This window comes from Ursus maritimus, unplaced genomic scaffold (assembly GCF_017311325.1).
Source record: "Ursus maritimus isolate PB19 unplaced genomic scaffold, ASM1731132v1 scaffold_19, whole genome shotgun sequence".
Lineage (NCBI taxonomy): Eukaryota > Metazoa > Chordata > Mammalia > Carnivora > Ursidae > Ursus > Ursus maritimus.
In genome coordinates, this window is record NW_024424341.1 from 46,391,057 (window position 1) to 46,418,360 (window position 27,304).

Genomic DNA, 27,304 nt, shown 5'->3' on the forward strand with positions numbered 1-27,304 from the left:
GGATATGTCTGGGCTTCTCCCCTGCTTTCGGGACTCGTCCCCCCGTGAGCTATGATGCTTTCCCTCCACGCCATTGTTGGATATCCCTGACTGACCGTCTTCCTCGTCCCTGTGACTTGAGGGTTGTCCCACCCAGCAGGGTTGGGTTCCTACCTTCCCTACAGCAACAGGGACTTTCAGTAGGATATATTTTTTCCTTACTTTCCATTCCTCCTTCCTTGATGTGCCCTTACTGACCTCAGCCTTTCAGCCCAACACAGAATCTGTTTTCACAAGAATAAATGATAAAATCAGGTCCAGTGTGGAACAGATGAATCAAAACCTTTCCCTAAACTCTCTTGCGACTCACAGCGTACCTCTTCGCTCGATGCGATTGACACCTGGTAGAGTTTTCCAGAGCCCATATACCACCAGTTGATGAGCTCAGGGGTGCCTGAAGTGAAGCCTGCTGCTGAGCTGCTACACGGAGCCAAGAATACACATGTTGTTTTTTTTTTAAAGCTGTGATTCGTGGCATTTGCCCAGTTTGTTGTATAAACACCCCCATCATGGCCAACGCGGGACCCGTGTGAGCCTCCGGCCCAGGTGGAAGTCATGGATACACGTCTTTCACATATGCGCGAGTGTGACGAGCTTTGCGGTCACCTCACTGCTGACCCCGACGGGCACCGGTGGCTCATTCTAGTTTAAAGGTCCTGGTATTTTCCACCCAGTGTCATGCCACAGTTTCAGGGAAATCGTGACGCCCAAATCCCACTGCATCCACAGGAGAACAAAGAGAACACAAGGGCAAGAATGATCGTTGGAGAAAATTACTGTGCACTTAGAATCCCAGCTCGTTACTGGTCGAAGAGTGTAATTCCTGCCAGACAATCTCAGGGAGTAGATCGAACCGCCTGGTGAGAGAAAGGGACCTGGTCTGGCCTCATAGTCCACACCCTCGAAGAACCGTGTGCATTGCACGGTGACAGCTGCAGGAGAATATAGACAAGAGGGTTCTTCTCCGTGTAGACAGACCAAGAAATTCAGAGCAACTCACGACTGATGTAGTATGTGGCGAAATGGAATCGTATTTATGGCTCAAAAGCACACCGATAAAACTTACCAGCAGCGGACAGACTGACTTCAAACCCCACAGCACTGTATGAAAGCGAACGTCAGAAAGTCTCGCGCAGGTGGGATCATCATCCCATCACATACAAGGTGCGAGAAGAGACAGGGCATTTTTAAAGCTGGACTAACTTCAACCCCATAAATAATGGGAGGAAAACTTCCCACAATCCGCTATGGTGGTAAACAGTACAGATGGCTGAGCTATGCAGAGGTCTGTCTCCAAGAGTCTGTCCGGCTCTCCTCACTGACTCCCCTCCGTCCTAGCAGAGCTGCCGTCTCCTGAGCAGCTGTGACCTCACTTCCAGCTCACTTCCTGCCTGGGTCCCATCCCCCGTCTCAGATTTCAGGGAAGACAGCCGTGGTGCAGGGGCGGCCGGGCCTCCAGGGTCAGGGTGCTCTCCACTCCATTCCCAGATGGAAACTTACTGGAGGCTTGACCTTGGAGAACAGACCCAGAACCCCTCGACCTTAGTGATGTACTGAAAAGTGGAAATGATGTTTGGGGGGCAGAGAGTTTCCAAACACAGGAGACCTTCAATGACAGGCCCCGGACACCAGACAGCCAATAGTTCTTCCCTTATGGACCTGACTTCTGAGCAAGAGAAAAAAGTGGGGCCCTCTTAAAGAAAGACCCCTTCCTCCAGGGCTCTCCCTGCTCCAGGGTCCCTGATATGCTGGTCCATTTCATGGCAATGAGAATATGACTGTCTACACCTGCAGGAAGAGGGATGCTCTGAGCTCCAGGACAACCAGGCGCCTCACGAGATCCCAGAACAAGACAGCAGGCCCCAGGCAATTACAAACCTCCCTACACACCTGTCCCAAAGACCAGGGCAAGATGGTTTCCCAGAGAATTCTACCAGACATTTAAAGAAAATTAATGGGTATTAAGGAGGGCACGATCGCATGGAGCACTGTGTGTTATACGAAAAACAATGAATCATGGAACACTGCATCAAAACTAAGGATGTACTGTATGGTGACTAACATAACATAATAATAAAAAAATTTTTTTAAAGAAAAATTAATGCTGTTCTTCTCCAACTCTTCCAAATAACTGAAAAGGAAGGAACTTCCAAGCTAATTTTTAAGGAGATGAGCACTACCCTGATATCAAAGCCAGATAAGGACACATTACAAGAAAAATAGAATCACAGCCCACTATCCCTGACGGATATAGGTGCAAAAAATTCTGAACAAAAAATACACAGCCAAGTTCAATGACACATCAAAAGGATCATGACCGTGATCAAGTGGGATTTATCCATGGGACACAAGGATGGTTCGACATGCCACAGTCAATAAATGTGAAGCATCATATTAATATCGAATGACACAATCACATAATCATCTTCAATAGATGCAGAAAAATGCATTTGAAAACACAGCATCTTTCATGATAAAAACTCTCAACAAATTGGGTATAGAAGGAATATACCAACACGACAAGGCCATATATGACAAGCCCACAGCTAGCATCATACTCTCAATGGCAAATACCTGGAAGCTTTTCCTATGATCAGAACAAGACAAGGATGATTCTACTGTCACCGCCTCCTATTCAACACAGTACCGAAGTCCTGGCCACAGCAATCAGACAAGAAAAAGAAATAAAAAGACATCCAGATCAGAAAGAAAGAAGTAAAAATGGTCTTTGGTTTGCAGATTATATGATGTTACACAGAGAAAATCTTAAAGACTCCAGCAACCACCTTTAGAACTAACCTACAAACTCAGCAAAGTTGCAGGATAAAAATCAACATACAGAAAACAGGTCCATTTCTATACACCAATGACCCCATATCTGAAGAAGAAATAAAGAAAACAATTTTATTGCATCTACTGTGAATGAAGACCATTCTCAGCAATCAGACTGTTGACATTCCAGAAAATGTTGACATCATTCTGAGGGACACATTATTATTGTGAAGGGCCCCAGAAGAACCCTGCGGAAGGACTCAATCACATCAATGTACAACTCAGCCTCCTGGGAAAGAAAAGGAAGAGGCTCAGTTGACAAATGGTGGGGAAATAGAAAAGAACTGGCTACTGTTCACACTATTCAGAAGCCACAGACAGCACATGATCAAGGGCATTAAAGGCACTTGTATCAAGATGAGGTCTGTGTACGCTCACTTCTCCCTTCTCCCATCAATGTTATTTCAGAGAACGATTTTCCTATCAGAATCCAAAATTTCTTGGCCCAGGAATACAACTGACAAAGGACAGTCTCTCCAATAAATGGTGTTGGGAAAAGGAGACGTCCACGTGCAGAAGATTGAGATCGACGCTCACCTCACGCCATATCACAAACATCAACCCGCATGGATTGAAGACGGAAACCTAAGACCTGAAACCATAAAACTACTAAAAAAAAACATAAGGGAAAAGCCTCTTGACATCAATGTGGGCCATAATATTTTTTGGATATGACATCAAATACGTAGGCAACAGAGACAAAAACAGACAAGTGGGATTGTCAAACCGAACGCCTTCTGCTCGGCCAAGGGATCATCAACAGGGCGAAAAGGCAACTTACTGAACGGGAGAAAATACTTGCAAACCACCCATCTGCAAGGGATGGCTTTCAGATATACAAGGAACTCACACAACTCAGTGCAATAACAGCAATAATACTAATAACAACCTAAATGAAAATGGGCAAAGGACCTGAACAGGCATTTCTCAGAAGAAGACATCCACATGGCCGACGTGTACATGAAATGGTGCTCAGCATTCCTCAGCATCAGGGAAATGAAATCCAAGCCACAGTGACACACCAGCTCCCACCTGTCAGAATAGCTCTTATCCAAACAACAAGGTATAACAAGCTTTGGCAACAACGGGGAGAACACGGACCCCTTGTGCACTACCGGTGGGAGTGTAAATTGGTGTAGCCGTTGTGGAAGACCAGATGGAGTTTCCTCAAACAATTAAAAAGAAAGGAACCCTGGGATCCATGGGATCCAGCAATCCCACTTCGGAGTCTATGTCCACAGTAAGTGACATCGAGATCGCAAAGAGACAGCTGCACCCCCGCGCTCATTGCAGCATTATCCACCACGGCCAAGATATGGGAACAGCCTAAATGTCTTTCTACACATGAATGCATAAGGAAAATATGCTATTTATGGGAATGCAATGCTACTATACCTTGACAAAGGAAATTCCGTCGTCTGCGACAACCAGGGGGAACGGGGAGAACGTTGTGCAAAGTGACATAAGGAGGACACAGAAGGGCAAGTGCAGGGCGATCTCACCGATATGTGAAATCTCAAATAGGCAAACTCCTAGACACCCAGTAGAATAGTAGTTCCAGGGGCCGGGCGAAGGGAGGGATGGGGAGAGGTTGGTCAAGGGGTATCAAGGCTCAGTAACGCAGACGAGCAAGTTCTGGAGATCTAACGCACAGAGACGTGACTGGAGCTAACAATACCTACTGTATACTGCAAATTTGCTGAGAGCATAGGTCTTCCGTGTTCCTAGCACACACGTGCACACACACAGGCACACACACATGTGCTCGCTGTGTGACGTGCTGGATACATTAATTTGCTTAATCGTGGTGATCACTTCACAATGTATACATATTTCAAGACATCAAGTTACGTACCTGAAATATACACAACGTGCAGCTGGCATCTCTATCTCAATAAGGCTGAAACAATTTCGTTTCATTTAATGACACCAAGCATGGTTGGTTGTCATGTCATTTCTCATTTTAGGTCATCGCACTCGTATTTTATAAACATGTCGTTAACATTTTTCTGAACACGTGCTCGTTACCGTCTCCCTCCAGGTAAGACAAGATTCCAGTGACACGTCAGCTGGACTCTGAGTGCTCCCATATATATGTGTATATGTGCACACCTGCGTGTCTTTGTCCCTGTGTGTGCACGGGGGTGTGGGGATGCTGTGTGTGCAGCTGTGTCTGCCTCTGATATTTTCCAGTGCTTATGTTTTTACCATTTGTCCTTCATGCTGCCCCTCACCTTCTCCAGCCTGGGTTCCTATTCCAGCCTGGGTTCCTATTCCAGCCTGGGTTCCTATTCCAACCTGGGTTCCTGTTCTTTTTTTTTTTTTAAGATCTATTTATTTATATGAACGAGAGTGGGGAGGCAGGAGCAGAGGGAGAGGGACAGACAGACTCCAGGCTAGGTGCAGAGCTGGACATTGGACTTGACCCGGACCTCGATCCCACAGCCCTGAGATCATGACCTGAGCCGAAATCAAGAGTCAGATGCTTTAAGCCACTGAACACACAAGCGCCCCCTGGGTTCCTGCTCCAACTGCACTTGGCATTTCACTCACCGACAGTGAAAATATTCAACTACCTAAAAACTGTCAGTCTGCAAACGCCTTCTCTCCCGTTCTCTATAACAAGTTGCTTGGAAACCTATTGTCCTTTCCTCGTGTGAGTGTATGACTCCAGTCCTGGGAGAGGAAGCTACTTCTGGGGGTTAAGGGAGCCAGTCCCAAAGCCCTTCTTGTCTCTCGTGAGGAGGCAGCCCGACCTTCTCTTGGAGCCCGGACCAGTCTCCAGAGAGAGGACCCTGGGGTACCCTCTGTGACCACACTGGTGGAAACATCCTCCCTACGAGCCCTCCCAGGTCCCAGGCACCAGTGGGGACTCAGCTTAGTTCTCTGTTCTCTGCTGCAGTTCCACCCCCATCTGGAAATCCATTTCCGTTTCTTGCCCGTGTCTGTGGCTGCATATTTCTGACTACTGTGAGCGGCAGTCCTGGTATTCCGAGCAGACAAGGTCTCCAGTGGGTGCACGGAGCAGCCACCTGACGGCAGAGTCTGGCCCCAGGACCCCGTCACCGCAACAGGACCCCCGGCCCATGCTCCTCTCACCTGGTCTGAAAACATTAGAGACATTTCTCCCGCGATCCTGACACCAAATCCCCACTATCACTGGGGGGTGATTTCAGGACGACATGCACCAGGTGGGAACTCAGAGTAAGGACATTACTGCCCAAGGTTATGGGGGCAGTGGACGATCCAGGAAGAGTTCAAGGACGACCCACTTTCCTTCAGAATCAGAGCTCTGGCCCAAATACACGTGCCATAATGCTTACATGCAGGACCCCCCAGGGTGGGGGAAGACGGCTCTGTCCCAGAAACAAGGGGCACCAAGGAGCCCGGAGGACACACTGGTGAGTTCCCAGGAAGGGATGAGGGAGGGTGGACAATGTCAGAGCAAAATAGAGAAGTTCAAGCAGGTTGCGACAGAGAGAAAGCACTGCTCTGGGGTCAGAGGGGAGCTGGATTTCCTTCTGTATTTGTCCGTATTTCTCCTTTGGGCTCATTACAAGGGTGACCTTGACCTGAGCCATTCAGAGACATCAGACGTGTGTCTGTGCTCACACGAGCTCCCCACACAGCAGGAACCCGCGTCCCCTGCAGCATCTCCGGGGTCCGGGCACCCTGTCCATGGTGAGGACCCCAAGGATGTGCCGAAGATGCAGGAGACCCCATGGGGGAGGCTCCGGGAGGGAAGGACATGCCCTTGTCTCCTCCCCTGGATGGGGCGTCGCAGGAAGCCTCGGGGTCCACTTGCTGCAGCGTCATGGACACCAGAGCCAGGCTAGGTCCTTGGGGAAGGGCTGTTCCCCTTCCTTTGGGGGAGCTGACATGACAACCCATACAGGGAGGACCGGCCTCCATGTGGTCACACTCTGTGTGTCTGCCTGTCCTGCGGTCACAGTGGGCCCTCCATCTGCCGAGCCAGAACCAGAGAGGGGAGACGCCATGACCTCCACCCTAATGGCCCTGCTCTGTCTCGGTGAGATTTGAGGAGCAGAGGGGACACCCTAGTCTGGGAGGGACTTGACGCACAGCCCGGCCCTGGTCTCAGACCCAGGGTCAAGAGGCTCATGGGGAAGAGGGGTTCTGCTCAGGATTCGGGGCACAGCTCTCACGGGGACTCTCTTCCAGAGCTGAGTGTGGGCCCCATGACCCGAGTGCATGCAGGTGAGTCTGTCCCCAGGAGTCCCAGTCCCACCTCCTCACGGGGGCAGGGGCCACCCACCAGGCAGTGGGGGACGGAGATCAGCAGTTCTGGGCTGACAGAGGGGGGACGTCTGGGGGTTTGGGCTGAGCTGGGACCTGGAGGTGGGGAAGGTCTTGTGACCCAGCCTCTGTTTCCTTCCAAGAACTCTCACCAAACCCACCATCTGGGCTGAGCCAGGCTCTGTGATCCCCAGGGGGACTCCTGTGACCATCTGGTGTCAGGGGAGCCTGGAGGCCTGGGAGTACCGCCTGCTTAATGAGGGACACTCAGGGTCCTGGGACACACAGATGCTACTGTAGTCCAGGGACAAGGCCAAGTTCACCACATACATGACAGTTGTATATGCAGGACGATATCGCTGTGACTATCTCAGTCCCACCGGCTGGTCAGAGCCCAGTGAACCCCTGGAGCTGGTGGTGACAGGTGCGAGCCCAATCAGGGTCCAGGCCCCAGGCTCTGTCCTCAGGAAGGGGGTCTGCTCTCAGGGTGTCTCCCTCTCACAGCCGAGCCCTGGGGATCATGTGGGGGGATCTGAGCCCCATTTAACACCGCCCCCTCCTCCTCTCCTAGGATCCCATGGCAAACCCCAGCTCTCAGCCCTGCCCAGCCCTGTCGTGGCCTCAGGAGGGAACGTGACCCTCCAGTGTGCCTCACGGTTAGGATTCAACAGGTTTGTCCTGATGAAGGAAGGAGAACGCCAGCCCTCCTCGACCCTGGACTCCCAGCGAGCCCCCAGTGGGCAGTTCCAGGCTCTGTTCCCTGTGGGCCCCGTGACCCCCAGCCTCAGGGGGACGTTCAGATGCTACGGTTATTACAACAACACCCCCCAGATATGGTCCTACCCCAGTGACCCCTGGAGCTGCTGGTCTCAGGTGAGGGAGTCTGACTGTTGCACCGTCCGTGTTTTGAGGCACCAGACAGGTTACGGGGGCTCTGCTCCCAGGGGAGCCCCAGATGAGAGGGTCGGGTGAGGGGACCACGGGGCTCAAAGGTCAGAGACACAGAGGGTGAGGGACAGTGAGACCCGGGGGTCAGGATGGGAGAAGGGAGGTTTGGGAAGAATCAGCCCCTGAGATCCATGGCTGATCTTCTCCCAGGTGTGTCGGGGAAGCCCTCCCTCCTGACCCAGGAGGGCCCTGTCGTGACCTCTGGACAGAGCCTGCCCCTCCAGTGTCGCTCTGATGTCGGCTACGACAGATTCGCTCTGTCCAAGGAGGGGGCACGTGACCCTCTCCAGCTCCTTGGCTGGCAGCCCCAGGCTGGGCTCTCTGGGGCTGACTTCCCCCTGGGCCCTGTGAGACCCTCCCTCGGGGGCCAGTACACGTGCTCTGGTGGACACAGCCTCTCGTCCGAGTGGTCGGCCCCCAGTGACCCCGTAGACCTACAGGTGCTTCGGCTCCTCCAGCTCCTCCCCCCACCTGCTGTCACAGCCCAGTAACTCCCTGGAGCTGCGGGTCTCAGGCGAGGGGCCCCTGACCCTGTCCCCTCTATGTCCCAACATTGTCTTCAGGGCCCTGTGCCCAGGAGGGCTCTGGCCTGAGATGGGAGTGAGGGGGCTCCAAGGGAGGGTCACCAGAGGGGTCCACCCCTCTCAGTGCAGGAGGGAAATGGGGCCCTCCCACCCCTGCCCTGTCCTTCGCCCCCATCATCAGAATTCTCCAGGTGGTGGAGGAGGACCTTGGGGATACATGAGGGAAAAGAGTGTGAGCAGAGACAGGGTCTCTCGGGGGAGCTCCAGCCCCACCCCCACACTCCCGTCCTTTCGCCCAGGATGGTCTAGAGACCCCTGCCCTCCACCCACAGGGCCAGGCTCCACAGCTGGTGAGTCCCAGGGGCCGCTGTCCGGGGGCTTTTCTCCCAGTGTCTCAGAGATGCCAGGGGGACGACGGGACTCCAGGGGCTCTGAGGCTGTGGAGGAGGGCTGGGTTGCTCATGGCAGAGGGAGAGGGTGAACCCCCAGGTCGGGAGGAGCAGCCAGGTGCAGTGGGGAGTGTGGCAGGCCCCGCCCCTCCCCCTCCTGACCCCAGGAGGCTCTGAGGGTGAGGCTTTCTGTCAGGAGTGGTGGGAGGGTCCATGGGGAACAGGGGCTGAGTTACCCCCTCAGTTCAGGGACCTCTGGAGTCGCTGGCTTGCACATGCCCCTCCCCTGTGTGGGCCTCAGTTTCCGCAAGTGTAAAGGAGAGAGTCGTGGCCTAGAATAGATTTCCCCTCAGTTCTGACCGTGGCTCTGATCCTGGGAGAGGAGGCTCAGGGGGAAGTCCCCACGTCATGAGCTATGGGGGGGTACTGTCCCTCTGCAGCACTGATGGTGACATTGTAGGGGGAGGGGAGGAGCACAATGGCTGGGGGCGTTCAGGTCGAAAGGGAATCCGGAAGGACCCTCAGCTCCAGAAGATGCTGGGACAGGCCCTGCCCCCAGATGAGAAGCCCAGAGCCCCGAGCTGGTGTCCACACAGGGGACAGCATGAGGAGAGCACAGGGAAGCCACAGCCCTGGTTCCAGCCCCAGCCCTGCCGCCTCCATGCTGGGCGACCTGGGACACGTGAATGACCTCTCTGCGCCTCAGTTTCCTGTCTGTGCAGTGGGTAGGAGGGGCGGCGATCCCCTGCTGCAGGGCTGTTGGCAGGGTCAGAGGTGAATGCACACAGCAGGTGCTCAGTGAAATGCCATCGTTGGCTCAGTCATGGTGCGGCTCGTGCCCAAGGTCCCCACTGGTACCTGTACGTCCTCATCGGGGCCGCGGTGGCCTTCGTCCTGCTGCTCAGCCTCCTCGTCCTCCTCCTGGTCCGACACCGGCGTCGGGGCAAAGGCAGGAAGCGGGGTGAGAAGGGAAGGGGGTGACAGGCCCTGGGGGGTGGAAGCTGCCCCGTGGGCCGACCGAGGGTGGGCTCAGGGCAGCGGCCAGAGGGAAACCAGGGAGGTGGGAAAGGCTGGTGTAGAAAGACACTTGCAGAATCTCAGGCTCCTTCCCTGGCATCACATGGGGGGTCCTAACCTCCCGGCCCAGAGGAGCTGATTCCCAACCCCTGCAGGCTGCAGTCGGACAGGACAGAGGCCAGCAGGACAAGTAACTCCCCTCGCATACCCCCAGACTCCCACCCACTCCGCCCCTCGATGCTCCCCTAACACCCCGTCTCCCCCAGATCACAGCCCGGCTGCTGCCGCCCGAGGAGGAGGCCTCTGTGAGAGGAAGGGGCGCCCTGGGGTGGGCTGGGAGGGTCTGGGGTAGGGTGAGGACCGACTTCCCACATGCACGACCTCGCACCTCACCCCACTGCTGAGCTTCCCCCTGGACAAGCGGCCCCGTCTGGGAGCGAGGGCGGGCTGCAGCCTGAGAGGAGAGCTCAGGACCTTGCCAAGAGGTACCCCCCGTTCTGCCCCCGCAGATGCGCGTGGGAGACACACAGCCTGAGGAGGGGGTGCAGCCGGAGCATCAGGTAGACCCTCGCTGCAGACCCCGGGACCCCGTGGTGCCAAACTAATCCAGTGGCCACTCTGTCCTCACACCACCCCGTCTCAGCATGGTCCCACAGAGGCCCTCTCCTCCCCTGGGTGCCCTGGCTCATCCTGCTGTGACCTCGTGGGCCTCATCTGTGCTCCTCGCCTGGCTCCCCATCCACTGTCTGACTTCTGGTTGTTGGGGTGCATGCCCAGGTCTCAAGACGGTGCATGAAGAAAGCAAGCCCCACAGGTCTCTAGGCCTTTGGCTCATTCACCAGCAAATGGGCACAGGGAGCCCACATTTACCACGCCCCCCCAGTGCTGTAGGCACAGCAGTGAGCAAATCTGACCCGTCCTCCATGAGCTCACCTTGTGGGTGATGGACAGTAGGCAAGGAAGTGGGCAGCGTCCTCGAGTGCAAAGTGTGGCCAAGGAAAATAAACCAAGAGAAGGGGGTAGCAGGTGCAAAGGTCCTGAGGCAGCAACATGCTTTATCAGGAACATGGGCCATGTGGCTGGAGCCAAATGAGCAAGAAACAATGTCAGGAGTAGAGTCAGAGCCGTAGAAAGCATCACACGCTCCAAGGCTCAGGCAGCCCCTGGAAAGCCCACCAGGAAAGTGACCTAATCTGCCTGAAAGTTTGAAAGCATCACTCCAGCAGTAGTGTGGAAAATTGTCTGAGGCGGTGGAGTGGCACCAAGCAGACAAACTTCCCCGCACTGTCTGTCCGCAGCAGAACACACAGGATGACGACCCCCAGGGAGGGACGTACGCCCAGGTGAGCCACTCAAGATAAACACTCAGACGGGGCCTGGCCACTTCTCCTTCCCCCATGTCGGGGGGATTGCTGGACTCAGGGGACAGACAGGCAGAGGAAGAGGGGCAGACGGACTGTCAGGTGGGTCCCTTCTTCTCTGAGTCCCCAGGCTCCCCCCACCCAACCACGTACCTCCCCTGTCACTCTCCCCACAACAGGCTGCTGCATCTGACGTCCCAGAGGATGTGACCTACGGCCAGGTGAACTGCTTGACCCTCGGACGGGAGACAAGTGCATCCCCTCCCTCCCAATCAGGAGAGCCCCCAGCAGAGCCCAGCGTGTATGCTGCTCTGGCCATCCACTAGCCCAGGAAGGACGCAGACCCCGCACTCCAGGGAGGGGGACTGCAGGGACCCTGGAGGGCACAGGAGCTGCCCACAGCGCGTGCCACCTAATGACCCCAGCCAGCCTGGACTCCTCACGCGGACCAGTAGGAGCCCCCGGGACCCTCTGGGAGTCGCCAGATTCTTCCGTCAAAGAGAGTAATATCCCTACACCATGGGAATCAAAGGAACGGACTACTCAACAATCCATGAATGAAATGAGAAAACCAAAATGGAAATGAGAGAATGTTTACACTGAAGGACAATGGAAATGTTACACGTCAAACCTATGAAATGGGAAAATAAAGAACCAAGTCAATGATCCAAGCTATCCAAGAATTTAGAAAAAGATAGCAAATTATTCCAAATGAACATAGAAGGAGGGAAATTACAGTGTAAGAGAAGCTACTAATGAGGACAAACAAAAAATAGAAAAGAATCAATAAAGCCCAAAATGTTCATTTGTGTAAATATTCATAACATGTATAAATCCTCGCCACAATGTCAAGGACCAGAGAGAGATCGAGAGAAGGCACACGCACATCACCATGATCAGGACTGCATCACATCCTACAGACTTTAAATCAATAACAGAGTTTCTTATGTTCACTTTTATTAGTTATTATAATATTATGAACAATTTTATGCCAAAATATTAGAAAATGTATATGAAACAGACAAAATCCTCAAAAATACAGGTTACCAAAATGATGGACACAGGGATAAATAGAAAATCTGAATTGCTGTATGCGTAAAACATGGTGACTATGTAATTCAAGTTTTTCCCACAGTGTGAGCTAAGTCTGGAACTTTCACTGGTGAATGCCTCCAAATACTGGTGCACTCGTGAAACACACACACACACACCCAGATGCATGAACACACCTGCATACATACACTGAACACACGTGAACACACATGCGCACACATACACATGTGGACACACCCACATACACACAAACACGCGAACACAGAGACACGCCTACACACATGAACATGTGGGCACACACTGACATGCATGCATGCACACGAACATGTGAACACACGAGAAACAGACACATGCATGTGAACACGCATGCACACGGACATGCCTGCATGTCTGAACACATGGACACACATGACCACGTGGGACACACATACACACATGAACATGTGAACACATGCGGACATGGGGGCATGCCTTCACGTGTGAGCATGCTAGCACACATGTGAATACACGCGTGCACATACACGTACCAGACTTACACAGGCTTCCCCTCAGAATAGAGAGGGAGGGAATACTTCCCCAGCACATTTTATCAGGCCAGAAAAACAAAAATTGACACAAAACCTGACAAGAAGAGCCATCCAATTAAATAAAGGGGGAAAAAACGTGATAAGCGCTGAACGGATAGAATAGGGACTCTGCCTGGCTGTTTCAGCCGGGACACCCCAGCTGAGGGGGCTGGATGTTGTAAGTGCCCGATTTGAGGTTACTTTGCCTAATTCTCATTTGTTGCCTATTATTTCCTTCACCTATGTGTACGTTCCTTTCCTCTTCCATTAGATTTCTATAAAAATAAAGTTTTCTTTCCTCTTTGAAACTGAATGAATGAATGAATGAATGAATGAATAAAACAGTATTGATTATTCATGGATCACAAAATTGTATGCATGGGCTATCCAAAATAATGTAAAGACCTATTCTATTACTCTAGTTTGAAAAGGATTTATGCCACGTCACCGGAAACATCATCAATATACAAAAATCAATTGCATTTCGGAGGTCCAGTTTGGGACCAAGAGGAAATGGACGTATGTTTCCCTACGGACCCCGTAAATCACAGCAGAAACTCCCACACGATATAAACAAGAAACGTAAGAGCACTCTGAAAAGTAGAGCGAAGGCGGCCGCCGGGCTGAGACTGTGAAGACCCCAGGAATGGCACAGCAGGTGTCACAGGAAGGCACGTGGGCCATCTGGACTGAGGCTTCCCCCTGGCAGTAATGAGTCAGCACCCCAGCAATGTGCCAAGGTCTCTGAGACAGAGATTTAAATAAGATCCAGACCCTCAAAACATCATATCCAAACTGACCAGGTTTCCATAAAAAAAAAAAACAACCACTCATCATGCCAAGAACCAGGAAAATCTCCTGTGGAGTGAGAAGGAGCACGGTCTGCAGCTGCGAGCTCTCAGATGACACAGGCCGTTTCCTGACAAGGGCTCTGAGGTCGATGTACTGGAAATACTTCGAGGAGCCATTGCATACACACACCCTTCAGATACATCGAAAAATAAATAGAAAATCTCAGCAAAGAAATAGGAGATATATAATGAAGAGCAAAAATGGAGATTTTAGATGGGAAAAAATGCAGAAATCAAAATAAAAATCCCCACGGATGGATGGGCTTGCGGCCGAGTGGAGAGCACAGAGAAGATGAAGGAGCAACGACAGAAAGTACTCGGTCTGAACGATGGGAGGGAACACACTAGGGAAGGAGACCCGTGGGACTGTTAGCAGATCTACCCTCCGTGATCACAGTCCCAGAAACGGACAAGAAACGGGACTGAAAAACAATTCAAGAAATAATGTCTGAGGGTCGCCTGGCTGGCTCCGTTGGAAGAGTGTGCAACTCTTGATCTCGGGGTTGTGAGTTTGAGCCCGATGTTGGGTGTAGAGATTTAAAAATAAAATCTGGAAGAAGGAGGAGAAGGAGGAGAAAGAGGAGGAGGAGGAGAAGGAGAAGAAGGAAGAAATAATGTCTAAAATTTCTCCAAATTCGGCAACGGTGATTCATGAAAACTCAGTGAACCCCAAACACGATAAGCCCGGAGAAACCCGTGTTGAGGTTTCAAACATTGGCAGCAAAGCAAACATACACCAATTATCATCCGATGATGTTCGCATATTCTGTTAATCTACTGACATTTTAAGATACAAGGATAAATTTAAGTCTTACTTTAATTCCCCAGAGCTCACAAAGTGTTGCGAGATGATTGAATTCCATGCAATGGAGGCACGTTTCATCTTATCACACTTCACTTTATGGCGATTCACAGATATTGCGATTTTTACAGATCGAAGGTCTGTGCCAACTCTGAGTCCGGCAACCCTATCGGTGCTGTTTTTCCAACTTTTGCTCACTTCGTGTCTCTGGCTCACATTTGGTAAGTATCCCAATATTGCAAGCTTCATCATCATTATTGTATTTGTGACGGTGATCTGTGATCAGTGATCTGTGACGTCACTACTGTCGTCGTTTTGGGGCACCACAGGCCACACCCACATAAGATGTCAAACTTAATAACCGTGTGCGCGCACTGCTCCACCAACCGACCGCTCCCCGTCTCCCTCCCTCTCCCCGCAACCCCTGTTCGCTGAGACACAGCAGTATTGAGACGAGGCCAGTTAATACCCTACGGCGGCCTGCAAGTGTCCCCGTGAAAGGAAGAGCTGCGTGGGTCTCACTCTCCATCAAAAGCTAGAAGTGACTAAGCTTAGGGAGCAGGGCGTGTGGGAGGCCCGCACAGGCCCAACGCTAGGTCTGCGGTGCCGAACAGCCCGGCTGTAAATGCAGAGGGAAAGTTCGTGAAGGATACTGAAAGAGCTCATCCAGAGCCGGCCCTGACTCCCTTCAATCCTGCGAAGGCCGAGAGAGGCGCGGAGGCTGCAGAAGACCAGTTTGAGGCTGGCCCAGGCGGTTCAGGAGGTGGAAGGAAAGACGCCGTCTCAGGGAACGTGCGAGGTGAAGCAGCCCGCGCTGGTAGAGAAGCTGCGGCAAGCTACCCAGAGCGAGCTGAGATATCCGGGAAGGTGGCTACACGAAACACAGATTTCCAGTGTAGACAGAACAGCCTCCTACCACATAGGATGCCGTGTGGGCTCTCATCACTAGAGAGAAGTCAGTGCCTGGCTTCAGAGCCTCAGAGGACAGGCTGACCCCTGTCAGGGGCTGAGGCAGCTGCTGGCTTCACGTCGGAGCCGGTGCTCGGAGACCATTCTGAGAATCGCAGGGCCCTTGAGCATGACGCGAAATCCCCTCTGCCTGCGCTCCGTAAATGGCACAGCAAAGCCTGGAGACGGCCCAGCTCCTCACAACACGGCCACTGACTATTTTAAGCCCGCTCTTGAGACCTACTGCTCAGAGGAAGAAAAAGAATCCTTGCACCTGGTGACGATGCCCCTGGTGACCCAGGAGCTCTGATGGGGATGCCCGACGAGACGGATGCTGTGTTCGGGCCTGCTAACACAACACCCGTCCTGCAGCCCATGGATCAAGGAGTCATTTCCACTTCCAAGTCTTAGCATAATAAAATACGTTTTGTAAGGCTGTAGCTGCCTTAGATGGTGGGTCCTCTGATGGATCTGGGCAAAGTCAACTGAAGACCTTCTGGAAAAGATTCAGCATTCTAGACGCCATCAAGAGCACTTGTGATTTGGGGCGCCTGGGTGGCTCAGTCGGTTAAGTGTCCGACCCTTGATCTCAGCTCAGGTCTTGATCTCAGGGCCGTGAGTTCAAGCTCTGCGTTGGACTCTAAGCCTGTGGGGCCTACTTTAAAAAAAAAAAAAAAAGGAACATTTGTAATTCATGGGAAGAGCTCAAAATATCCACATTAACGGGAGTTTGGGAGAGTGGATTCCAGCCTCATGGATGACTTTGAGGGGTTCAAGACTTCAGGAGAGGAAGTCGCTACAGATGCGGTGGAACCAGCAGGAGAACCTGAACTGGATGTGGAGCCTGAAGAAGGGACTGAATGGCTGCAAGCTCGCGGTCAGACGTGAGCCGATGAGGAGCTGCTGCTGGAGGAGCAGGGGAAGGGGCTCCCGGGTTGGAATGTGCTCCTGAAGATGCCGTGCGGATTGTTGGCATGACAACAGAGGCGTCAGGATATCACATGCACTGATCGGGCCGCAGCAGGGTTTGAGAGCATCGACTCCGATTCTGAAAGCAGTTCTCCTGTGGGCAAAACGCTATCACACAGCATCACCTGCCACAGAGACGTTGTGACAGGAAGAGTCAACCGATGTGGCCAACCTCACTGTTATTTTAAGAAGTTGCCGCAGCCCCCTGGTCTTCAGCACCCACCACCCTGACCAGACAGCAGCCAGCAACACGGAGGAGACAATGTCACAGGATTTTTGTTCCTTTAGTGCCCGCGTTTCTTGGTCACGCTGCTTTGGAGAATGAAGAGGCAGACCAGAGAGCTGGGCAGCCAAGCAGTTTATTGAGTGATGGTACAAAGCTCCCAGAGAGGGAGAGCACCCAAGCAGGTTGCTGTTTTGGAGTTCAAATCCAGGGGTTTTATAAGGTCCTTCAAAGAACTATCTCAAGCATCCTGAGAGTGGGCCCCTGTGGACTGGCCACTAAGGTGTGCCAGTCAGGGCTCTGACCGTGCACCCGTCTACCTGTCGGGTTATTGTTGGCTTGTTGATGGTCTTTTGGGCTGATATCTGGAGACTAACTGCCTCAACTTGTGATAGTGACCAATGTTTCATGGTTAATTGTTTTGTTTCAGGATGTTCTGCAAAAGTCGCTTCTGCAGAAACTGCTAGACAGGAGGCTATGGTGGTCTTAAGCTGCAAAACAGGATGCTAGTGCGGTTTTGTCTCAACTGTCCTGGCTCCCTGTTTTCTTACTGGGGACCCTGGCCGGACTACTTAAGTGTCCAATTAACTCCTAACAGCAAGACTCTCCAGCAGCAGAAAGATTACCGCTTGCTGAAAGCTCAGAAGATGATTAGCATTTGCTAGCAATAAAGTATTTTTAAAATTAAGGTGTGTGTACATTGCGGGGTTTTTAGACATAATGCTATTGCACACTTAGTAGACCACCGTATAATGTGAACAGAACTTTTAGATGCACGGGGAAACGAAAAATTCATTTGATTTGCTTACTGCAATATCTGCTTTCTTGGTGGTCTGGAACTAACACCCCAGTGTCTCCGAGGTGTGCCTGCAATCCTAGAGCCTGTGTGAGGGTAAGAGGTCCAGAAAGGAGGTCAAGACACTGTGCAAGCTCCTGCAGGTGATCAAAGGCGCCAAGGTGGAGCAGGATCGATTGCATGGAAATTTCAGAACATTTCCCCTGCTCTGGAAACCCAAAGAAAACCTCAAGATGCGAACTGCGGTTTTTGGTGAAGGAATGAGGCCCACGGTGCGGGAGGGCGACTTCCACCTAGCGGGAGCGGCAGACACCAGCTCAGTTGTTCCAGGTGAGGCCTGATTCCTGGACGCTCGGGAGGCAGGACTGCAATCCCGTGGGGACGCGAAGGCGCGCAGTGCGCGCTTGGGCAGGACACCCACGCGCCTCGGAGGCCTGGCCTCTGCACCTGCTGCCCAGACGGGTGTGCAGCCAGCGGGCGCAGGGCCGGGCGGCTGCCAGCCGAGCCTCAGGCGGACGCCACTCCGGCATGAGAGCCGAGGACATCTGGATTCAGGAACTAACGGGGCCTTTCCTGGAAGATCGCCCTCGGGGTGTGGTGGTGGTGGGGGGGGTAATCTTTCCACGGAGCGGGGGCGCCTGCGGCCCAGAGAAGAAGGACATCACCTGGCGACTCTCAGCCTCGCCAGCGGGACAGGGGCCGAAACAACACCCACCTCCCAGCGCGCGACCCGCGGCTGCGCGGGGCACGGTCGTCCGGCTCAGCTCGCCGCTCTGGCCCGACCTGTCGTCTCGAATGCGTTTGCGTCCGCTAACGCCTCTTCTGATTGGTGCAGACGTGCGGCGTGCGCGCTGACCTCACCAGGCCGCGTCGTTGCTATAAAAACGTGGCTGGGCAGCGCGTGCGTCTCTTTCTCAGATCTTGGAAGCTACGGTAAGGAGGTGTATGGTGTTCTGCGGGCTGGTCAGGGTGTGGGCTGCGGGGTCGGGCAGACCCCCCCGACCTCAGATGAATACGTTGAGGAGGTGGGAGGTAGAAGGTGGTCGGACAGGACTGCCCCGCGGGAGTGCGGGCAGTGCGTGTCACGGAGGCGGCACGGGCGGTTCTCGCGAAGTTGCGGCGTGGCCACGGGACTGCGCAGGCGCCGTCCGCGGCCCTAAAGCGCCTGGCTTGCCCTCTCGCGCAGGCGCACGCGCGCAGCCAACATGCCGGTGGCCCGGAGCTGGGTTTGTCGCAAGACCTACGTGACTCCTCGGAGGCCCTTCGAGAAGTCGCGCCTCGACCAAGAGTTGAAGCTGATCGGTGAGCGGTCTAGACCCGGTTTCCGCTTCCGGGTGTGGGAGGGCGAGGCCGGCCGCGTGCTGGGTCCGCCCCGGGTCGTGGGGCCCGGCCTGTCCGGCCCCGCTAGCAGTCCCCTGTCTCCGCAGGCGAGTACGGGCTCCGGAACAAACGTGAGGTCTGGAGGGTCAAGTTCACCCTGGCCAAGATCCGCAAGGCTGCCCGGGAGCTGCTGACGCTGGACGAGAAGGACCCGCGGCGCCTGTTTGAAGGTGCGTGTGTGACGCCGGGTCCCCGAACACGGCCCGCGCGAACCAGGTGGTCCCGGGCCTTCAGCAAGGCCTGGACAGGAGGGGACTGTGGGCGTCCCAGGGAAGATCGTGGCAGGTGAAAGTTAACAATCGTGGTGACATGTGGGTACTACAGCTTATTACTATCTTATCACTGTGATTAAGGTCTGGAATTTCTCTTTTGAGACGGGAGTTGGTTAATGACGGGCTTCCCAGAGCAAAGATTGGATAGAATGATCGCGTTGAAACTTAAACGGTAGCTTTCAGACTGGACCAAAGGAATCTAATATTAAAGTAGCTGGAATTTCGTGAGGATTCCCTAAGTGCCTTTTAAAGCTTTTCTACTGCGTTGGATCTGCTTGACAACCTCCTAGCGGTAGCTTAAGATGTTATTAGCATCTTGGGGGAGGAGGAAGGGGTCAGAGGGGCCTCTCACTGTAGTGGGACTGAGGGCCGCCAGCTCAGTGATGGGGATGGGCTGAGATGTTAGAGGATGCTTAGAGAACGTGACCCAACGTTGGAACAGTGACTGAAAGGTAAAGGATCCCCCTCATTACCTCAGCAGTGGAAAAGGTACCTTGTGTTTTGTATAAGCTTGTATGGGAGTAAAATTTACACGCCACAAATTGTTGTGTGTTGACCCCTAAATAGGCTGCCTCGCAGCTCTCTTCCTGGAGGTGCTTTGCGCCCGAGCTTAGGGAATCTTGGTTCATGGTGAAAAGCAGGAGGGGCTGGAATCCTGTCTGGCTTTTCCTAGATTTTCAGTCAAAGTTACTGGTTTGATTTCTCTCCCATGTATGCTTAAGAAGGAAACCTGATTTTATTTATACTTGAGCCCTCGCTGTTAAGTGTGAGTCGTCATTCCTATTCGAGGTGGAGAAAAGCATGGAGCTTGTTTAACCAATAACCGACCACACAGTCCTGAAAATTCAGGAATTTCCTCCCCTGCGGATGCTTGGGTGGGACCTTATCCCAAATTCTGGGGAGCCAGCCACAGGTAGTTGAGGACAGAGGGACTTTCTGAAGATAGAGCTATTCGACACCCGTAGTTGAATAAGCAGTCACGTGGCAGACCGGGCAGGGTTGAGCTGTAGGTAACCCAGGAGTATTTGTGGTTTCCTGTGGAAGAAGTGGAAGTTACAGGGAAGGCAGCACCACAGGCTGTAGGCTTTCTAGTAAACCGAAGCCATTTATCCCCACGGGACAGGAAGGAGGAACCTGCAAGCTCTGCCTGTGTCTGGAGGTGTTTGTCACAGATACAGCCTGAGGTCCAGCCTTTTCCGCTGAGGCCTGCAACTTTGCTGCGCAAGAAGCTTCTCTGATTCTTGTCTGTTGAAAAGACGTTGACTCTTAAACCAGTTGCAGCCAGCTTGTGGCCCGGGGTTTATACAGGTATGGGCTCTATCCTAATGGCAGCTGTAAAGAAACTGAAACTCAAAAACATTCGTTTTTCAGATCAGAAACTAAGGCGCTTCAGTGTTCACCTTGTGCCATGATGACAAGGAAGGGCCTCTGCCTCAGGATTGTGCACATTGGTTTACATTTGTACAGCGTTCTGGTGGTTCTTGCTTTGGTCAGATGGAGCCCGGGTAGCTTTTCAGTTGTTGGACATACTGCTGTTGAAGATGCGAAGTTCATTCGACGTGCACTGAGAATTATTTTAGTACTTATACATCTATAAGGCTTGTTTGGTGTTGATGGAATGGCTGGCCCCATTCTTCTTTAACGATGTGTAGATGGTTCAGTAGTAAATGTGAAATATTTTTAATGATACTGGTTTTATTTTACTTAGAAGTCTCTAAGAAGGTTTTAAACTTTGAATTCTTGTTACGTTTCTGTTCTCTAGCGTAAGTACAAAAACGCATAAAGTGTCCTAGCTGGTACATAATCCCAAACTGGTTTTTTTAAGATTTTTATTTATTTTGACAGCACAGGTAGGCAGAGAGCCCAACGCGGGGCTCAGTCCCAGAACCCTGGGATCATGAGCTGAGCCAAAGGTAGACCCTTAACTGAATGAGCCACCCAGGCGCCCGGACCCAGACTCGTTTTTATTTGCCTGTTGGGTTTCTTTTTTGTATTGATATTTGAACGTCATTGTCCTTTGTTAACCGACGTGTGATTCACAGACCGTGTTCTGTAGTTCTGGGTGTGCAGCGTAGCGTTTGCTGTTTGTGTGCTGTGAGATGATCACCATAAGTCTACGTCCTCCGTGTCATAAAGCCTTTGAAAAAGGTCTGTGGGGCACCTGGGTGACTCCATCGGTTAAGCGTCTGCCTGCCATTCCCCCTGCTTGTGTGCCCTCTCTGTGTCAAACAAATCTTTTTTTAAAAAAGATACACTCTCATCAACTTTGCGGTATACAGTATTATAACTGGAAGTTTGTACATTTGACCACCCATTTCCCGTTACTCTGGCAACCACCATAATCTGTTTTCTTTTTTTTTCTTTTTAAGATTTTATTTATTTATTCGACAGAGATAGAGACAGCCAGCGAGAGAGGGAACACAAGCAGGGGAAGTGGGAGGGGAAGAAGCAGGCTCATAGCGGAGGAGCCTGATGTGGGGCTCGATCCCATAATGCCGGGATCACGCCCTGAGCCGAAGGCAGACGCTTAACCGCTGTGCCACCCAGGCGCCCCCATAATCTGTTTTCTGTATCTATGAACTTGATGAGGTGTTTTTTGGTGGTGGAGGTGGTGGTGGTTTTGTTTAGATTCCGCGTATAAGTGAGATCATGGGATTTGTCTGATTTCGTCCACTTGGCATAATGCACTCAGGGTCCAACCACGTTGTTGCAGGTGGTGGGATTCCATTCTTTTTATGGCTGAGTAATACCCCACTGTGTGCGTGTATACCACCTCTGTTGTCCATTCAACTGTCTGTGGACACAAAAGGTTTCTGTGTCTTGGGCAATGGAAATAATGTAGCGAACGAGGCGGGCAGGGGGGCTTCTCTCTTCCGGTTAGCCCTTTCATTTTCTTTGGATAAATACCCAGAAGTAGGATCTGCTGCATCATCGTAGTTAACTTTTGAGGAACCTCCATAGTGTTTTCCATAGTGACTGTGCCACTTCGCATTCCCACCAACCATGCACAAGGGTTCCCTTTTCTCCACATCCTCACCAGCACTGTTGTCTGTTGGGTTTTAGATCCAGCCAGTCTGGTGTGTGTGAGGTGACCTCACTGTGGTTTTGATTTGCATTTCCCAGATGATCTCTGACGGTGAGCACCTCTTCGTGTACCTGTTGGCCATCTGTGTGGCTTAGGGAAGATGTCCGTTCGGACTCTTCGCCCGTGTTTGAATTACATTGTTTGGAATATTTTGCTATTGAGTTGGAGTTGCTTGTGTATTTTTGGTGTTGACCTCACGTCAGATACATAATTCACAAGCATTTTGTCTTTCTCAAGATAGCTTTGGGGTCCCTTGTTCTGTACAAATTTTAGGATTGATTCTTTGTTGCACTTAAATGGAAAACACCTTTGGTGGGGCGCCTGAGTGGCTCAGTTGGTTAAGCCTCTGCCTTCAGCTCAGGTCATGATCCCAGAATGCCGGGATCAAGCCTCACTCCTGCTCGCAGCACGTGAGCTCGCTCTCTCAAATAAATGTTAAAAAAAGAAAACAACACTTTTGGAATTCTGATAGGGATTACATTGAATTTGTTTATTGCATGGGGTAGTGTGGGTATTCTAACAATATTTTTCCAAACCATGAGCATGGAATATCTTTTCATTTTGTGTCTTCAGTCTTTTTCTCATCAGTGTCTTACAGTTTTTAGTGTACAGGTTTTTCATCTCTTTGGTTAAGTCTGTTTTTAGGTATTTTATATTTGTTGATGTTTTGTGAATAGGATATTATGTCTTCCGCTGAGCATTCAGCCATGCAAAAACAAAGCCATGTTATGATTTGGGGTATTGGGAAAGGTAAAGTGTATTTCTCCATTGTGATCTTCTTTCCCATCGACTGCGAGGGAAACTATCGCTTCACAAAGTCATGGAGCTTGCTTGAACTGTTTTGCTGTAATTAAAGATAATGGACACTTATAACAAGTGAAACTAACCCTCTTGGGGGGAGGTGGTGGGGTTTTACCCCAGTGATAGGGTGTTGATTAGCTCTGAAACTATGTGGTAATCAACAGTATGAGCCCTGGGGCTGGGGTTTGCCCCTTGAATCCCTAGGGCAGTCCAGCATGGAGTGGCCCGGGGCTGCTGGGAGAAGGTCAGAAGCTGGCATCTGCTGGGTTGTCGCCTGCCGTGCATTGTTAGCACATCCACACCATAATTTTTTAGTGGAAAACCACAGAATGATAAGTGAATGACAGATATTCAACTTCAGCGTGTTCCCGGCCTGTGACTTTTCTTGGGTCCAGAAGCTAAGTACTGCCAGTCCAGTGTTAACACTTAGGAAGGTAGTTTAGCGTCAGATATGATGAGTAGGGCTTTCGTGACTCCAGCTGGTTAGTGCTCGACCACTACGCTTCATCGTGGGAGTAATGGTTTAGCGACAGCAGCATGGAGTCTTTTGCAGAGAGATGCTAAGTCCTCTTCCGGGGATTGTCTCATTACTCTCTTGACACCTCCGAGGAAGGTTCTCCTTTTTTCAGAGGAGAGCAGAGGTGTGTGTGGTCACTTGCCCTCCTTGGTAAGATGAGTATGGCCAGTAGTGACCTGCCTTAGGTTGCGTGAGGATTGCAGGAGTCACAGTGGCTGCTACGTTGATTCTTAAATCAGAATCGGTTCTTAGTTCCCACTCAAGTCGCAGCTCCGTGATAATGGAGCTCCTTAAGTGGGGGATTTGAACCCCAAGAAGTCCGAAGTGAGCCAGATGCCTCAGTCCGTGCTTTCCCTCCTACCAGGCAATGCCCTGCTGCGGCGACTGGTGCGCATTGGAGTGCTGGACGAGGGCAAGATGAAGCTGGATTACATCCTGGGCCTGAAGATCGAGGATTTCTTGGAGAGGCGCCTGCAGACCCAGGTCTTCAAGCTGGGCTTGGCCAAGTCCATCCACCATGCCCGCGTGCTGATCCGCCAGCGCCATATCAGGTAACGTGTCGAAGGGGCTCCCTGAGTCTGTCTCCTGTGCCATCCCCCATGCTCAGTTTGCTGTCCTTACCTCCTATGCAGCCCTCGGAGGTGACAAAGGTGTGAGCACACCTTGAGGGTACAGATCGGCCCCTGCAGACAGCTCATGGGGTGTGGGGACAGCCTCGTCCCCTGCCCCGTAGCCCGGCGCAAGGGTCACTGCGGCCTGAGCCGTACACCTTGCGAAGGCTTCTCCAGGCTTGCAGGCAGCAGACAGGTAACCCTTCGGTGTGCCCGGGTGAGAGGAGTCGTCGGGCCTCAGCTGGTGCGGGCGCGTTGTGGAATCAGTTGTCTGTTGGGCCCGCTCGCGGACTCATTCTGGATCCTGACAGCATTAGCTGATGTTAACTTGGCGAGTTGACCACAGCTGCGGTCTGATGTTCAAGTGCCAGAGTTACAGGAGCCTGGCTCCCTCGGGGGGCAGACGGGTCTTTCATCTGGGTGCTCAGTTTGCCCTTTGCCGCATTTTGTAGAACGGGGTCTCAGCTGCTTCAAGGGCAGGGAGGCTGCTCCTTAGCTGGTAAAGCCCCCCGTCTGGCACGGTTCCGCTTTGAGAATCAAACCCTGGAATTACTGGCTGCCACCAGCTGCCCTCCTTACTCCGTGGTCCTGTGTGAGTTGAGTGGTGCTCTAACGCTCTCCAGACAGAACACACGGGTGCTGGAGGGGCAGGCGCACTCTGGCGGTTGGTGGTGCTGCAGCAAGTCGGAGTCCCAGCAGAGAGCAGTAGTGTCCCCTCCCACTGGGGTCCTGTCCCCCCCATCCCTCACCTGCCGTCCTCGCCTCCAGGGTCCGAAAGCAGGTGGTGAACATCCCGTCCTTCATTGTCCGCCTGGATTCCCAGAAGCACATTGACTTCTCCCTGCGCTCTCCATATGGGGGTGGCCGCCCAGGCCGTGTGAAGAGGAAGAATGCCAAGAAGGGCCAGGGTGGGGCTGGAGCCGGTGATGACGAAGAGGAGGATTGAGCCCACCCTTCATCCCCTCCGGGCCGTGGATTGTCTAGTTTCCCAGTCAGATAATAAAACAATCCTTTGAAACTGGTGTTTATTGGTATTTGTGTCTCCCTCCCTGTTCTGAACATACAGCCTCTGGTGTGAAGAGGCACAGGCTGGGTCCTTGACCAGGCTCCCTCCAGCCAGTTCACACTCCAAGCCTTGCCTCCTGCTTAGAGGGGCCTGGGGAGCCTACCAGCTGGTGGTCCTTGCTGCTTGGGGCAGGGGTTCAGTTGTGAGCAGCACAAATACCACTTCCTCATTTCAGCGGGGATGCCAGCAGTGTTAGGGGAAATTGTGGAGCCAGCTATTTGCATGGGGGTCAGGGGACTCTTTTCCAGGCAGGGGAAGTAGCAAGTGGAGGTCAGGGTCAGCCCAGCGTCTCTAGCCCTTTGAACCTTGACCCTGGCAAAAAGAAGTCAGGGTCAAGGTTGGCAGGAGCTAAGCACTGAACCAGTTGATTTGGGGTTTGCTGGGGGGTTACTAGACAGGACAGGCTGGTTTCAAAGCTTGCATTGGTGTGGTTGGGAAGGGACAGCTGAGGCACCCTGGTCCCCTCCCCCCTGCATCTAGAGTTGCTGAACACAGGGTCTGGAGGGAGACCAGCTTCCCTTTTCTCTGCCTTGTTGAGAAGCTGCATGGAGAAGGGAAAGGGGAAGCCCTTGGCATTGGGCAACCCCTCCTGGGCTACAGCACTACTCACAAGTCCATCTTTTGAGGCCTTGGGCTCTGAGGTCAGTTGAAAGTGCCCAACTTCAAGTGTGATGGCACTGGGCCCTGGGATGCTGCTGGGAAGCCTCCAGAAGGTCCCTATTTCTTGCAGCTTAGTGCTGGGTTCCCCCCACACCACAGGTTGCCACTTGGTAATTAATGGAACTGTAACATCAGCTGTGTCGTGATGGAAATTCCTGGAAGCAATCAACTTCCACAAGGTCCGAGGAGTTGCTGGTGGTCCATGTCCTGCTTCCAGGCTCCTTAGGTACCACCCAATGTGGGCAGCTCCTGTGCCTTCCAGGGTCCTTGCAGGGAACCTTCCAGACCTGTGGAGTGGCCATATGGGTCTTTCCTGGGCTAGTGGATGGCCAGAGAGGCATACACGTTGGGCTCCTCTGGGGGCTCCCCTGATTGGGAGGAAGGGGGTGCACTTGTTTCCCGCGTGAGGGTGAAGCAGCTCAGCTGGGCGTAGGTCACATCTTGGTCTTCAAACACTGCGGCCTGGAGCAAGGGGAGAGGAAAGGCATCTGGCTGGGGAGGAGAGGATGTCCTCCCTGGGGGTCTAAGGGGCTAGCTAGACACAGTGAGGGGTGGCCTTGAGCCCCCTCTTGCCCTCTTTCAGTGTATCTGGGGAGGAGGGGTGTGAGGTGGGAATGCCTGTGGTGAGGACGCAGGGAATGGGCACGTGGGTAGTTGGCCATGGGAATCTGGTGCTGGGGGCGCTCAAGGCTGGAGGCAGGAATTGAGGTGGGCCCTCAGTGTGGAAGGACAGGCAGACCCAGGGGCCCCTGCAAGGCGGCTCAGCTCGGTGGCCAAGGTGAACTCCGTGAACCTGCCGCATGTTGTCAGGGAAAGAACGAACAGCAGAGGACTGAGCGAGGCTGTGGGACCACTTTCTGTGGAGTGTAGGCCCAGGGCGTGGAGTTCAGCCCCTCTGCAGAGCACAGACTGTTCAGCCCTAACCGCCAGCTCCGCCAGCTCGACCCCAGTGTCCCAACAGCAGGAGATCAGAAGAGGCCTAGGGGAGTGGGGTTGCCGCAGTGCAGAGGGCTATGGGCTTCCAGAAGGGAGAGGCCTGCTGCCGGGTAGAGTGTCCACTGGGTTTACCACGCGAGCAGGGAGGCAGGGGTTCCCTGGTCAGGAGCACAGGGAGCTCACCTGGCTGGCCAGCTGTCTGTCCTCAGGCTGTGTGTCTTTCACGACAGCATCTGGTGGGGACAGAACAAGGTGGCCCCCTCTCTTGCCAAGATCCCCTGAGATCTCAATGGCAGGAGCCCAGAGAGGGTGAGTGATGTTACAAAGCCACACGGAATCTGTCCCCCGCCTCCACTGCCCACCCACGTCTCTGGGCCTGCCTCCCCCCCCCCCCCCAGGGC

The 27,304-nt window shown here is 52.8% G+C and overlaps 2 protein-coding genes, 1 long non-coding RNA gene and 1 pseudogene across 3 annotated transcripts in view; 3 read left to right on the forward strand and 1 right to left on the reverse strand.

Moving 5' to 3' along the window:
- The first annotated feature begins 6,589 nt into the window (after positions 1 to 6,589).
- On the forward strand, positions 6,590 to 8,604 carry LOC121103472 (annotated as a pseudogene).
- A 1,916-nt stretch (positions 8,605 to 10,520) lies between these two features.
- Positions 10,521 to 14,384, forward strand: LOC121103473. The gene is made up of 3 exons (XR_005835722.1): positions 10,521 to 10,566; positions 11,305 to 11,349; positions 11,547 to 14,384. It is a non-coding gene; the product is annotated as an uncharacterized LOC121103473 (long non-coding RNA).
- Positions 14,385 to 18,383: 3,999 nt separating this feature from the next.
- RPS9 (ribosomal protein S9) lies at positions 18,384 to 25,263 on the forward strand. Its single transcript, XM_008701566.2, has 5 exons — positions 18,384 to 18,508; positions 18,762 to 18,877; positions 19,003 to 19,125; positions 23,995 to 24,181; positions 25,010 to 25,263. Exons 2-5 carry the CDS (start codon positions 18,781 to 18,783, stop codon positions 25,185 to 25,187), a joined length of 585 nt encoding a protein of 194 aa, XP_008699788.1. The 5' UTR covers positions 18,384 to 18,508; positions 18,762 to 18,780; the 3' UTR covers positions 25,188 to 25,263.
- Positions 25,250 to 27,304, reverse strand: part of LOC103672871 (leukocyte immunoglobulin-like receptor subfamily B member 3) — a gene marked incomplete at its 5' end in the record, with an annotated part of 4,514 nt that continues 2,459 nt past the window's right edge. Inside the window, 2 exons of the mRNA XM_040634395.1 lie at positions 25,250 to 26,429; positions 27,087 to 27,136. Coding sequence (XP_040490329.1) covers positions 26,286 to 26,429; positions 27,087 to 27,136 — 194 coding nt within the window. The remainder of the gene's footprint in view (positions 26,430 to 27,086; positions 27,137 to 27,304) is intronic.